The sequence below is a fragment of the Taudactylus pleione genome, unplaced genomic scaffold, assembly GCF_031769625.1.
Source record: "Taudactylus pleione unplaced genomic scaffold, aTauple2 ptg000040l, whole genome shotgun sequence".
Classification (NCBI taxonomy): domain Eukaryota; kingdom Metazoa; phylum Chordata; class Amphibia; order Anura; family Myobatrachidae; genus Taudactylus; species Taudactylus pleione.
The window spans coordinates 2,411,053-2,425,393 of record NW_028284442.1 but is presented as its reverse complement, the minus strand read 5'-3'; the positions used below and the strand labels follow the sequence as shown (position 1 = coordinate 2,425,393).

General features: G+C 41.7%; 1 protein-coding gene across 5 annotated transcripts in view; it reads left to right on the top strand.

The window, feature by feature from the left end:
• The window catches only part of CDK17 (cyclin dependent kinase 17), a 192,146-nt gene that overhangs the window by 122,852 nt on the left and 54,953 nt on the right, over nt 1-14,341 (top strand). For all 5 annotated transcript variants that reach the window (XM_088454359.1, XM_088454356.1, XM_088454357.1 and 2 more), the window contains one exon: nt 12,479-12,612. In XM_088454359.1, the coding sequence (XP_088310485.1) occupies nt 12,479-12,612 (134 nt within the window). The remainder of the gene's footprint in view (nt 1-12,478; nt 12,613-14,341) is intronic.

Below are 14,341 nucleotides of genomic sequence, written 5' to 3'. Positions count from 1 at the left end.
TGTTCATATATCTTAATATAATTGCAGTTCTCCCTAGAGAAGGTATTCTAATAGAAATGGTATATCAGTAACAAACTAAATGTTGGTGTAGTGGTTAGCATTGCTTCCTCACAGTCCTCGGTTGAATTCCTGCCAAGGCACTATCTGTATGGAGTTTGTATGTCCTCCACGTGTTTGAATGGGTTTCCTCCCACACTCTGAAAACCATACTGGTAGGTCAATTGACTTCTGACAAAAAAATGAACCCTAGTTTATATTTGTGGTAGGCAATACAGATGGTAAGCTTCACTGGGGCAGGGACCAATGTTAACTGAAATTTTCTCTATAAATTGCAGCGTAAAATGTGTGGGCTATATGGACAACTGTAAATAAATAAAACAAAATAAGATTGTGAACACTCTACGATGCGCACGTATAGCAGCCTAAATCACACTCTCTAAATAAGCACCATCTAAAAGCTTAAAAAGATTCAGAATATAACACAAGAAGACAGTGGATTCTGGCGCTACACAATAAACATACTTAGATGTCCTTATATCTCTGTATTCAGGAGTTGTCTTTTCCTTTTGTTTCTTCTTTCAATAATCCTCCGTGCATATAAAAAATAAACATAAAAAAAATACTCATAGTGTAGTATGTTTAGATATTTGATATACACTTTTCAAAGTGTGAATGTCAAAAATGTGGATAAGGCTCGCCACCCTTTACATGCAGGAGGACATACTTCATACAGTAGTAGATGGATGCTCATCCATATAGTGTATTACCACCAACATATAGGCATGCACTATAAGAAAGTATCGTACCCAACTCACACTATAGGTATAAAATATCCACATATAAAGGTATCTTTTAGATATAGGCAAGCATACATGCATACATACATGTAAATAAATAGACTAACTGTATAACCACATGTTGAACTCTTTCCTGGCCATATGTTAATTCACTGTATGGTCTCTTGACTTTTGCATGCTTATGTTTAAAGGACACCTAAACATATGGTACGCCAAGCATTTACTTAAATGGATTTTCAAAAACTGGGTAGCTCCTTGAACAAGAAGGCACATGTGCAGTCTTCATTTACAATTCTTAACACTGTAGGTGCATACACACATAACAATTTTTTTTGAACGATTTGTCGTTAATGACGTCGTTATCGTTCAAAAAATCGTTTTCTGAGTTATAACGATAAACGATAATCGTTCAAGCGCACTCCCGTTTGTAGCTCATCGTCCATTTCAGACTGTCCAACATAACGATTTTCATTAAGGGAAGGAACATTTTTCATTCATCTTTGTAAAAATCGTTCATTACACCTCAAAAAATCGTTTACTTTGTCAAGGGAAAATCTGACAGGTAATTGTTACGTGTGTATGCACCTTGTGAGATCACTGTAAAGCTGGCCACACATCTAAAGATTATCTGTCCAACCAGCCAACTAGTTGATTGGTTGGAATGAAAATCTGGTAACGTATGGGAGTAACTGGTGATCAGCAATTTGCTCCTAAATGCCAGAAAACAGATGAAAATGGTCGTCAGACAAGTTTGTTAAATTTTTGATCTAAACAATTTGTTCAAAGAACCGTTTTTGTCCATTTTCCAGCGCTTGGAAGCAAATTGCTGATTGTCGTTTGCTGTCATACCTTACCAGATTTTCATTCCAACCAATCAACTAGTTGGCTGGTTGGACAGATAATCTTTAGATGTGTGGCCAGCTTTAGGCCTCTCTAGACCACAACATCAGCTTATCAAGAGGTCTTTCATCTGGTGGCAAAAAGCTAAATAAAAGAGACAGGGAATGTCACTAATGTCCGGAATAGCTAACACTGACCAACCAATTCCAGAGGCTCTGTAGTGTCAAGGGGAGGTTTGTGTTGTATTCTATGTCTTGGCAATATGTATCAGAAAGGTTTCCCCTGTAGAAAATGGTCGATCAGTGTGGTTATCAGCATCCTTTTTTTTTTTTTTTTTTTTTTTTTTTTTTAGCTGCTAGAAATGACATGTGATTGGTTCTGTCTAACAATCTTTTTACTTAGTTTATTAGGTATGCACATGGTTTCCTCCTTAGTGAATTTGTTTCTTGTGCATTGACCTATGGAAGTGACCTTTATGCTGGGAAGTTTACCTGCCTGTTGGCAACTACAGTTATGTGACTGTATTTTGTAGGTTTTAAAGGAAATATACATAAACACTTTATAACATTACTTCTTGTTTTGCTTCTTAATACTTTACTGCTAGATTGTAAGAGTGTATTGCTTTCTCTGGCTGTTGGTATCCCCATTCCAGTGATGGTTGGTGAATTACATGGTGGGCAAGGGCAGTCCATTGTGCACCAGCTTGAGGAAAATTCATCTGGCAGGTAGATAAAGCAAATTATAGACTGGGAGCTATTGGCTATAAAACCAAATAAAGCCAAATTGAGAGTTCTGCTTCAGATAATATCGGTTGGCACCATTCATTTTTTACATAATATCCTATTCTAACTGCACAGTAGACACAGATTTTGTGTGAATAGGACAATTTGTGTTCTGTACACTACATTTCTGTACTGTCCCTTAAATATTAGACTATTTTGTGTAATTGCTTTGGGCTCTGTTGCTCATGGAATGTGGGCTATAAAGCTGTGATGGGCATGCTAACCATATATATATGAGCTAAAAGGTGAATTTACCGGAAAATCCAACCTTTTGTTGGATCTATATTCTGGGCAGAATTACCCCTGGTCTTGGAAACACAAGCAACAGGTTACTCTATCAGCCTCAAGATAACCCAATATACCACCATAGATTGGACTGCAGACCTAAAAAACTTATTACATTGTTGTAAAAGTAATTTTTGCACTTAATCACTATCACAGGTGAAATAGTGACTGTTTTTGTGAGTGTTCAGTGTGCCTGCTTGACATCCTTGGGATTAGTTCCTGGCATTTATGGTGCGTACACACGGTACGATCAGTCAGCGAAAACGATATGGCCAACTGATCGTCCTGCACCTTCCCGGTGTGCTGGATGATCATTATTGTTCATCCAGAGCACCACTGACCCACCAACGACGGGCCAGCGACCCGCGATATTGACCATGCACGGGCGATGGACGATATCGTTATCGTCCATACATGCCTGCACCTTGCTGGTCGTTGGGCACCAAAAAATGAACGATAACAATATGGTTGTTATCGTTCATATCGTGCATTTTTATCATACCGTGTGTACGCAGCTTTTGTCCTTAAAGTTAGAACATCCTGCACTATTATAACTGCCTCTGCAGAGGTAGCTGCTTCAGCAGGAAATTCCAGTGATGACTTAAGCAGGGCTTCCTATAACACAGACTTGTGTGACGGTGCAGGCCTGTTGTGTACTGTTTTGTGTTTTATATATATATATATATATAATATATATATAATATTTATTCGGCAATCTTGCCCAAGACACATTAGATGATTTAATGAACGATGTGTATTTCCGTCCTTCATTAATATGCACTGCTTGCGATATTGTGTGACTGACCATGCAGCATGGCCAATCACTCTATCTCATGCGACCCTCGGAAGGGCACAATCGGGCATACACACTGCACGATATGCCCGATTTGTCGTTCCGATTTGCCCGGAAACGTCAAATAGGCCCAATATTGACCAAGTGTGTACCCAGCCTTAGGTAACTGAATTTAGATTCATTTAGAACCTAATGTGAGAAAATGTATAACGGACTCAATGGGGGCAATTCAATTCAACGCAAATTGAATAGCGCCGGGAGCGAGCTCCCGGAGCTATTTCATTCAGTGCGCTGTGTGGTCAGAGAATGCCGGTTCTCGCGCCTTAACAAGGGTGTTAAGGCGCAGTAACTGGCAAAAAATGGCGGGCACCCGGCTGTTAGTGCCGCGCTATGCAGAAACACAGCTGCGCGGTCGGCACTTTGGTTGGATTTCTCCTCGCATCCCAAGAGGGGTGCGAGAAAAAATCCTTAGCCCGCCCAAACAGTGCAATGAATTGAATAGCTGCTGGAGCTCCCTCCCGTCGCTATTCAACATCGCACTGAATTGAATTGCCCCCAATGTTTTTTCTTTACTGAGATATAAATTGAAAAATCTTAACTGATAAAAATTATTGATGCTCATTACTATATTGCTTTAAAACTTGTATCCTGCTGTTAAAATTGCACTGATGGAAGAGACGTCTCATTGGTCAATCAGTGTTGGGCTAGTTATAGGAAAATGCTATACTGCTTCATTTTGGTATATTGATAAGGGTATGTTTCTGCAAGATACACAGCCACAGAGACTGTTGCATGGAGAGAAAAATGCCTGAGGTACTAGATCTGAATGTCAGCAAAAATCTGCTAGGGAGTGTGTTCATACACGTTGGAGATTGGATTCGCAACACTGTCCTCAATACATATGTTAAGAAACTGATCAGTTTGGCACCTGTATGGTTAGTGAGATTATTATTAGGGTGGCACAGATTATAAAGATATAATTACTTGGAGACCATTTAAGAAAAAGGACACAAAAAAAAGATATGCTCCTATATTGTCTTTTTCACCAAGTATGCTATATATGATTTTAAACTTGACATGAGTCCCTGATATTGCAAGATCTAAACTCGAATTATGCTAGAATTAATATTTGTTTAATGTTATGCACACGTACCATGAAGGTGGTAAGGCACATTTGCGTCCATGCCTAGGACAAAATAAACAAGTATCTTTTTAGTATATAGAAATTAGAAAGCAATTTGATATTGTTTGGCAAATAGCAATTTTAATAAAATGGGGAAAATAATTCAGTGGTCCAGGGGGTCACAAAAGGGCTTGCAAGGGCCAGTATAATAAACTAGAGTGGTGATTCAGTTGAGTGCAATGTTGAATAGTCCCCTTAAGCAGGTCCTGGAGCTATTCAATAAACCAACTTAAGTGCTCTAGTCGGACTTTGAATAGAAGCACTTAAGTCAGAGAATACCAGTTGGCGCGACTAAAGCAGGGTGTTTAGTCACAAGAACCGGTATTTTCGGAGTAAAGTGCTGGCCAGGATGCTGTTAGCGCCGCACTAAGCTGTAAAACCGCATTGCAGCATCGGCGCTTTAGTCTGATTTCAGCTCTCACCTTAGGAGGGTGCGAGCTAAAATCCTCGTAGTCGGCTTAACATCTCGGTCAATTGAATAGCCGCAGGACCTCCTTCACGGGGCTATTCAACATCGCAATCAATCGAAATGCCCCCAAGGAATGGAAAGAGAGTTGTTTTAAAGGTCATACATGGTTATATAATGCAGGGCTCGACAAATCCCGGTCGCCATGGTGACTTAAGATTTTAGTCCTATGACGTCTCTACCATAGTTGTCAAGAGTGGCGGACGCAGGATCGGGTAAGTATTCTGTGGTTTTGTTTTTTTAGTATTGTCTGTGTTCGAGCGGCTGTACTACTGGGGGCCCTATTACTGGGGACTTACTACTGGGGGCTCTATTACAGGAGGCTTACTACTGGGGGCACTGTTACAGGGGGCTTACTACTGGGGGCACTATTACAGGGGGCTTACTACTGGGGGCACTATTACAGGGGGCTTACTACTGGGGACACTATTACAGGGGGCTTACTATTGGGGGCATAATTACAAGGTACTTACTACTGGGGGCACTATTACAGGGGGATTACTAATGGGGGCAATATTACAGAGGGATTACTACTGGGGGCTCTATTACTGGGGACACTATTACAGGGGGCTTACTACTGGGGGCACTATTACAGGGGCTGGTATGGGCATGTTGCAGAATCTAATGACCATTAAAGAGGCATGTGTGGTGATTTGATGGCATGTGGGCAGGTTGAGGGTCACTGAAAGGGCATGTTTGGTGGTCTATACAACTTTCAGATATTTTGGTAATGGACGAGCCCTGATATAGTGTCAAACATGATTGTTTTACTGAATGCCTTTGGGTAACCACCATTGGTCCCATACCCACTGGTGTTAATAGTTAAGCTTTTAAAAGGTTTTTTATATTTTGTATTTATTTTTCAGCTTCTGAACTTTGCCTCTTAGGTAGCCAATTGACCACCACCCCCAAACGGCAGGTATATGTGCTGGCTACACAGCTTTTCACGTAGTGCACTGGTGTTTTTGTTAATAGCAGTGGGACAACCACCTTAAATGTAACAGACTGCTTAAACAGAATTTTGGCTGGTCCTAGTGTGACTGGAAGAGCTGCTACATTTGTGAAATTGATGGTGTTAAATAAGGTCCTCGCAGTTCGGTTATCGTGATAAAAAGATTGTTTCCTGCTCTATAATGCCATCGTTTACAGTCCATACTCTGTGGGTTATTTAGAACTGGAACGTTTTTCATTGTTGCTCAGTATCTATGATTAAGAAATGTGTTGAATGCTGGCCTGTGTTACAGCACAAGCAAACAATTTCATTACTTCATTATCCTCCTAAAACAAGAGGCACTTGTGTTGCATTTTCTCTTCTTTTCTTTAAACTAATTTAGCAGCTTTATGAATAGGCTTTTGCAAACTTAAGCAGAATTTGTGGCACACACAACAGCAATCATTATATAAAATGAGAAGCTTCAATGCTGTAATTGCAAAAAATTGGAATGCCATTACTGACAGAAGAATCATTATACAGCAAAATGAACGCTGCAGCTTTCTATTGCTTGTTGTAGAACAAGTAGATGAATAAGCTTCTGTAAACTCAGCACAGATTAGGTCCTTAGAATATTCAATATCCACTTATAGCTAAAAATTTTATATTTGCTTGAGGACGATTATATTCATAGGATGTGAATTGAGGGCATGACCTTTATTTTGAGATTTGTTTCAACACCTTTTGGGTGCAAGCTACACTTTTTAACATCATGAATAGTTTTCTTACAAGATACTTTTATATTAAGGTGTGTGGTATCTGCATTCAGTTGACTAAAGTAACTTTTGGAGATTCCTAATTGGCTTATGTGCAAAATGTTTTATTTGGAACCAGCTCTTTGTGAACTCAAAACACTAGGGTACTGGTGTCCCAGCCAGTGCACACTGATGCGTGAGGGTTACAGTTAATAGAATCACAACTTGCTGCATATGGAGCTGTGTAGCCACAGATCGGTCAGAGTGCCCAGAGTCCACTGTCAAAAACTCCTACAATGGGCACCTGAGCGCCCGAACTGGACCATGGGGCAATGGAAGAAGATGGCCTGGTCTGATGAATCAGGTTTTCTTTTACATCATGTAGACGGCCGGTGCGTGTGTGTGTGTTTACCTGAGGAAGAGATGGCACCATGATGCACCATGGGAAAAAGGCAAGCCAGCAGAGGCAGTGTGATGCTCTGGGCAATGTTCTGCTGAGAAACAATGGGTCCTGCCATTAATTTGGATATTACTTTGACATGTACCACCTACCAATACATTGTTGCAGACCAAGTACCCCTTCATGGCAATGGTAATCCCTGATGTGGTGTTCCCGCTAGGCTGTTTTAGCGGGGCACCGCGCCCTGACCTATTTCTAAAGGGCAAAAAGCACCCTGCCCTCCAGCGCGGTGCCCCGATGAAATAGCTTGCGGGTGCCTGGTCTGCAGACAAGTCTCTAGTAGTATCATCTGTGCTAGTATCATCTGTGCTAGTTCCGGTTCCAGAACATCAACGAGGTATGGGGTTTTACTGAAACCTGTTTGTAGTACCCAAGCTGGATGGATCGGTCAGGCACATCTTGAACCTCAAGTCATTGAACCTGTATCTGAAGATGTATCAGTTCAAAATGGAGTCTCTGCAGTCCATTATTGCGAGCTTGGAACCAGGAGAGTTCCTATTATCCCTGGATATCAAGGATGCTTATCTCCACATTCCCATCTGGGAACCACACCAAGCCTTTCTGCGTTTCGCCATATTGAAGGATCATTATCAGTTTCGGGCATTGCCGTTCGGGTTATCCTCGGCTCCCCGCATCTTCACCAAACTCATGTCAGTCATGATTGCTCTCCTTTCGGTCATCGGGAGTGAACATAATCCCTTATTTGGACGACCTGTTACTCAAGGCGCAGTCGGTATCTCTTCTTACAAGTCATGCCTTACTGACATATCAGACTCTAATTCAACACGGTTGGATAATCAACTTCAAGAAATCAAATCTCAATCCGTCCCAGAAGCTCCTGTTTCTGGGCATGATTTTAGATACGGCATCACAGAGGATCTTTCTTCCAATAGACAAAGCCCGGGATATCCGGTTGTTAGTTTAGCTGGTTCTCAGACCAAAGAAGGTATCCCTCCTTCTTTGTCTGCGTCTCCTGGGGAAGATGGTAGCGGCCTTCGAGGCACTACAGTTCGGGCGGTTCCACTCCAGGGTGTTTCAGCTGGACCTTCTAACACAGGGGTCAGGGTCTCATCTGCTTCTACATCGACAGATCCGTCTGAGCCCAGCTACCAGAGTGGCCCTTCTCTGGTGGACACAATCCCACAATCTTTTAGCGGGTCGGAGTGTGGGACTGGATCATCGTAACAACGGATGCCAGCCTTTGAGGATGGGGCGCAGTAGTCCTCGATTATCATTTTCAGGGTCGATGGTCCCCTATAGAACAAAAGTGGCCAATAAATGTGTTGGAACTCAGAGCGATTTACAATGCTCTGATGGAAGCAACAGAGTTTCTAAGAACTCGTCCGGTAAGAATTCAGTCCGACAACGCAACGGCCGTCGCGTACATCAACCGCCAAGGAGGGACTCTGAGTCGCCTGGCCATGCGAGAAGTTACTCGGATTCTCAGGTGGGCCGAGAGCCAGTCAGTAATCCTGTCGGCAGTATTCATCCCGGGTGTGGACAACTGGGAAGCAGATTACCTAAAACGACAGGATATCCCCCCCTTGGGGAATGGAAGCTTCATCCAGTGGTGTTCAATGCGCTGACACGTCAATGGGGATGTCTTCAGGTGGACCTCATGGTGTCACGATTGACTCGTCAGCTCCCGGTATATGTGTCAAGAACTCGAGACCCGCAGGCAGTGGCAGTAGACGCTCTGACAGTTCCTTTTGTACTACGACTTGGTTTACCTCTTTCCTCCGATTCCAATTCTTCCTCGACTGCTAAAAAGGATAAAACTCGAGTCAGCCTCTGTCATTCTCGTGGCTCCGAACTGGCCTCGGAGAAGTTGGTTCGCGGACCTTCGGTCCCTATTGTCAGACGATCCGTGGCCCCTTCCTCTGCGCCCGGATCTGCTACAGCAGGGTCCTTTAGTACACCCCAACCTAGCGCAACTGCGTTTAACGGGGTGGCTCTTGAAACCAATATCCTAAGATGCAGAGGAATTCCAGATTCTGTTATTCCCACCATGCTACGCGCCAGGAAACCAGTTTCGGCTGCGCATTATCACCGCATCTGGCGTTCTTATATCTCGTGGTGTTCCAGTCGGGATCTTCCATCTAGGACTTTTCGGTTGTCCCGGTTTCTGTTTTATCTTCAGACTGGTCTGGATTCTGGCCTTCGTCTTGGAACTTTAAAGGTGCAGGTTTCTGCCCTTTCCATTTTATGTCAACAGAAATTGGCCCTCATTCCTGAGGTGCAGACGTTTCTTCAGGGGGTCTTGCGTGTGCAGCCTCCTTTTTGTACCTCCAATAGCTCCCTGGGACTTGAACTTAGTGCTTTTGTTTCTTCAGTCGTCCATGTTTGAACCTTTGGAAGAGGTTGATATTAAGTACTTGTCTTGGAAGACTGTCCTCCTCTTGGCTCTAGCTTCGGCTCGTAGAGTTTCAGAATTGGGTGCTCTGTCCTATAAGCCACCTTACCTTGTGTTTCATGCTGATAGGGCGGAACTCCGGACGGTAGCCGCCTTCCTTCCCAAGGTAGTGTCGGCTTTTCATATTAATCAGCCTATTGTGGTACAGTCTTTGGTGGAGGACTCTGGTGGTTCTTTGGGATGTCCCCAGCGTAAGCACCTCCACTGTCCCCTAGTGGATGAAAGAGAAAATGGGATTTTTCTACCTACCGGTAAATCCTTTTCTATGATTCCACAGGGGACACTGGTTGCCCACCTCTGCGCTCTTAGCCTGCCTGTTCGGTTTGTTCCATATGTTGTATGTTTTGATTATTGTGTGTTCTTCTCTCCCTTTCATTCCGCTTGTTCTCCATCTCCTCTCGGTCTTCATTTTCTAAACTGAGGGCTGATGGGGCATAGAGGGGGAGGAGCTTCACACTTCTAAATTATTTAAAGTGCCGGCTCCAGGTATCCACGCCTCTATACCCCAGCGTAAGCACCTCCAGTGTCCCCTGTGGAATCAGAGAAAAGGATTTACCGGTAGGTACCAAAATCCCATTATCTGACAGAAATTTAGTAGAAATGGCAGAATTACCACATACCTCAAAGGACCTGACATCAATCCTCACAAATGAATATCTTTTCAAATAACTTGAACAGAACCATTTTATAAGATGGCTATACAACTCTTGAATGTGCGGTTGCGCATATATCCGAGTATGACCACACACCCATGAGTGGTATATATCATATACACACACCAGGAGATAGTGAATACAGGGCCTGATTCATCACGGATCGCAGCTGCAATAGCGTACGCAGATCAGCCGATGGGCATGCATAAATTAGCCATTGCAACAGCATTTGCAGCTTGAGTAGTGAGTGTGACGAGAGTTGCAATTTCTGAGACATGTCAGACCTGCTGTAATTCTGCGTTAGGGTCCAATGTTGCTCTGTTACTGAAGTACACGCATGATTGCGAGGTGTTACGGATGTGCGAAAGTGGTAGTGGACGTCTCTATGCCGGGTGAGCAGTTGCAGACATTAGCATGCGTCATCGCAGTTGCGATCGCAATAGCGATCCATGGTGAATCAGGCCCACAATTACTTATATTGTGATAGTTTATAAGATTAAACTGTTCAATTTTAATTTTTGTATAGAAAGATCACAAGTTGAAAATAACATGTTTGTCTGTTAACATTACGGTAGCTTATAATCATGGGCTGGAATCAAACTTCTCCCTGTTAAATGTAGCTTTTGCTGTCCATTGATGTGTTAAAGACACAGTTTAATCATCCTGATTTAATGATTTAAGACTCGCTCAATCACTGGAAGAGCACTGAGTGTGACAATAAGCAGAGGGTGCATGGCAGAATGTATATCGAGCACAGCGAATTAATGCAATTCTGTCTTTTGTCGGCTGTAGTGGTCATAGCTTCACTTTATTATCCCTCAATTTTTTATTTTTTCGTGAGTAATCTACTCACAACAAAACGGGACACCTAAAGTATATTAGGTTGTACAGTGATTAAAACATTGATGCATAGGGCATGATAATGGATATGTAGTAATGTGAATGCTCTAATGCACAGGTTCTCAAACTCTGTCCTCAGGACCCCCAAACAGTGCATGTTTTCCAGTTCTCCTCACAGAATCACAAGTGAAATAATTAGCGCCAACTGTTGCGCTTTTAAAATGTCAGTGAGTAATGAATACACCTGTGCACCTGCGGGGTGACTAGGAAAACGTGACCTGTGTGGGGTCCTGAGGACAGAGTTTGAGAACCACTGCTAATGGATCCTACAGGTTTAGCTTTCGAGAATGAGTTTGTTTTTTTTCTTTGTTTTTTTTTTTTTTTTTTGAAAAATGTGTATGGAAGACTATGGGGATGATTCAATTTAGCAGTAAGTTGAATAGCGCTGGGAGGGAGCACCTGGCTTTATTCAATTCACTGTGATGTTTTCTCCGACCGACTTAACTGCTTTTCTGAGGATGACGGTCCTCGCGACTTAACCTGAGTGTTTAGTTGCGAGAACTGGCATTCTCTGACTAAAGTGCCCATCGTAAGGCTGTTAGTACCGCGCTCAACCGGAAAACATCTTTGCAGCCGGCACTTTAGTCTGATTTCTCCTCGCACCCTCAGGAGTGTGCGAGAAGAAATCATTAGTCGGACTAAACAGAATGCTGAATTTAATGTCTCCGGGAGCTCCCTCCCGGTGCTATTCAATTCCTGCTGAATTGAATCGCCCCCTTTATTTTCTGCTTTAGGACTTGCTTTAGTGTCCATCTGCTGAGGTATGGCGGGTCAGATGTAATATATAGAGCGCTTTAACGGCGAGAATATCACACATGACAAAACCATCATTAGTGCTCCACAAAGCATCAGGCAAGACAACTTGAAGACACTGGACATCTATATAGACCTTATTGTATACCCATGTCCCACATTTTCATAGCATATAGTATGGTAGATGGTGATAGTATAGTGTACTATGTCCTACTCTCGATCATGCAGAACCTTATTTGATATCACAGTATAACATTTATACTCATCATGCAATGCCACAGGACATTTCAGAGAAACATAAACATATAGCAAAGATAGAGAGTAAAATATAATGTGTACATGTGTATTATGGAGCAGTACATAGTGTAGCCTCTAGATTGTGGGTAGGTGGGAAAATAGACTTTATTTATTGTCCCATTAATAGGCACAATTTGTCATATCCTAAAATCTTGTGGCTTTCATTTTAGACATCGTGCATGAAAATCTAAAAATGGGATCAGACGGTGAAAGTGACCAAGCATCAGGAACCTCATCGGATGAGGTCCAGTCCCCCACAGGTGTTTGCCTCAGGAATCGAATACACAGAAGAATTTCAATGGAGGTAATCTATATATAACTGTCACGCTCTTCTTAATCTGGAATCTATAATATGAATTAGGAGATAAAGCAGTGCCTATAGTCTGCTATGCTCCAGACAGCACAACGTAGGATGACTAGCGAAAAGAGAAGAAAGAAAAGTTTTATATGTTTGTGTGTGTGTGCGTATATGTTTGTGTGTGTGTGTGTGTGTGTGTGTGTATATATATATATATATATATATATATATATATATATATATATATATATATATATATATATATAAATGCATAGATACACATATCTGAATGTATGTTCATGCATGGTATTTTATTCTATTCTCTAGAAGTGCACAGACTTTTAAAAAGTGTGCAACAGCAAAGTATTTATCATTAATTGTTAGTCTACTTCAAACAGTGATAATATAGAGGTTCTTATGTGATTGTGCAGCCACAAGGTGGGAGAATACAATGCAAGATTCACTGCAATAGGGCAGGTTCCAGGTGGCACAATGCATCAGTGATGAACTTAAATGTAGTCTTAATTAAATGTATTTATCTATTCTTGTGTGTATATATATATGTATTTGTATAAGCTTTGATAGCAGGAGGCATGAAACTGGGCTTTTAGCAGGGCATCCAGCATAACTAATTTAAGGAACACCTGGGAAGGTTGTTTGTTTTGCTGGTCATGTGCTTATGTGACGTTATTAAGGCAACATTTTCTGACACAAATGATTTCATGTTTAAGTAAACTAAATGTTTGATAAAGTGGTGCAAGAACAATACATGCTTGTTAGAGTATATAATGTATTATCTATTAAGTATAGCACATTATAGTCCACTGAAAGGTGGTGAGAAGCAAAACAGGAGCCCCACTAATAGGCGAATACTCTCCTGTTTACATGGCAAGTATAGCTAATGCTTACATTACAATAAGTTACTCCAACAGTGAGGAAATATCAATATGGAGAATCACATAAGTTTGTTCTGCCAAAGTCACATACAGTAGAAAAAATGCCACTAATGCCACAGTGAAATGTCATGGGCTTTGTATCCTCATAATGACTTTTACATTTGTTTTTCAGAGTTTGTGTCTGAAATCCTTTTCGGTGATGCTTTACAGTTAGTTTCTCTGGAGATACCACAAATGCCATTTAGACTACATAAATTAGGGCACCCATGTTTTACCAAGCACAAAGCCATAATTATAGTGAATTATCAAATGTTTGTGACAGTGGTTGTCATTTTGTTGACGATAACATGCCAGTTAGTCACCCAACCCAACGACTGAGAATCTGCAATCTTTTGTGAATGTACCCTGTACTGTTCCATCAGGTGTTTATAATAGTATCTACAGCATTTCTCCTGTTAGATGTGTAACATGTCTACCACACATCTGTTATGTTACATTATATATTTTTCATAGGACCTTAAACTTAATAAGTTTGTTTGATAATTACACATCTTGGCAAAAGTGTGCCTGGCCCCTGTATTATGTAGCATCTCCATACTGTATGGCACAGGGACTTGTAAAGACATGAATTAGCCCATAATCAGTCATATAGCCATGGAAACATTTATTCGTTTTCCAGGTATGGGTTCTGTTATCATTCATGTTTGGGATGACTTGTCTCCAGACAAAGACGTACACAATTTGGAGAGACATGCCAATGCTAAACTTCATTAACAAATTACCCCAGTCTTTCCCCACACCATTGCTGCTAACTCGTATTTCCATATACCTGTAGTTGT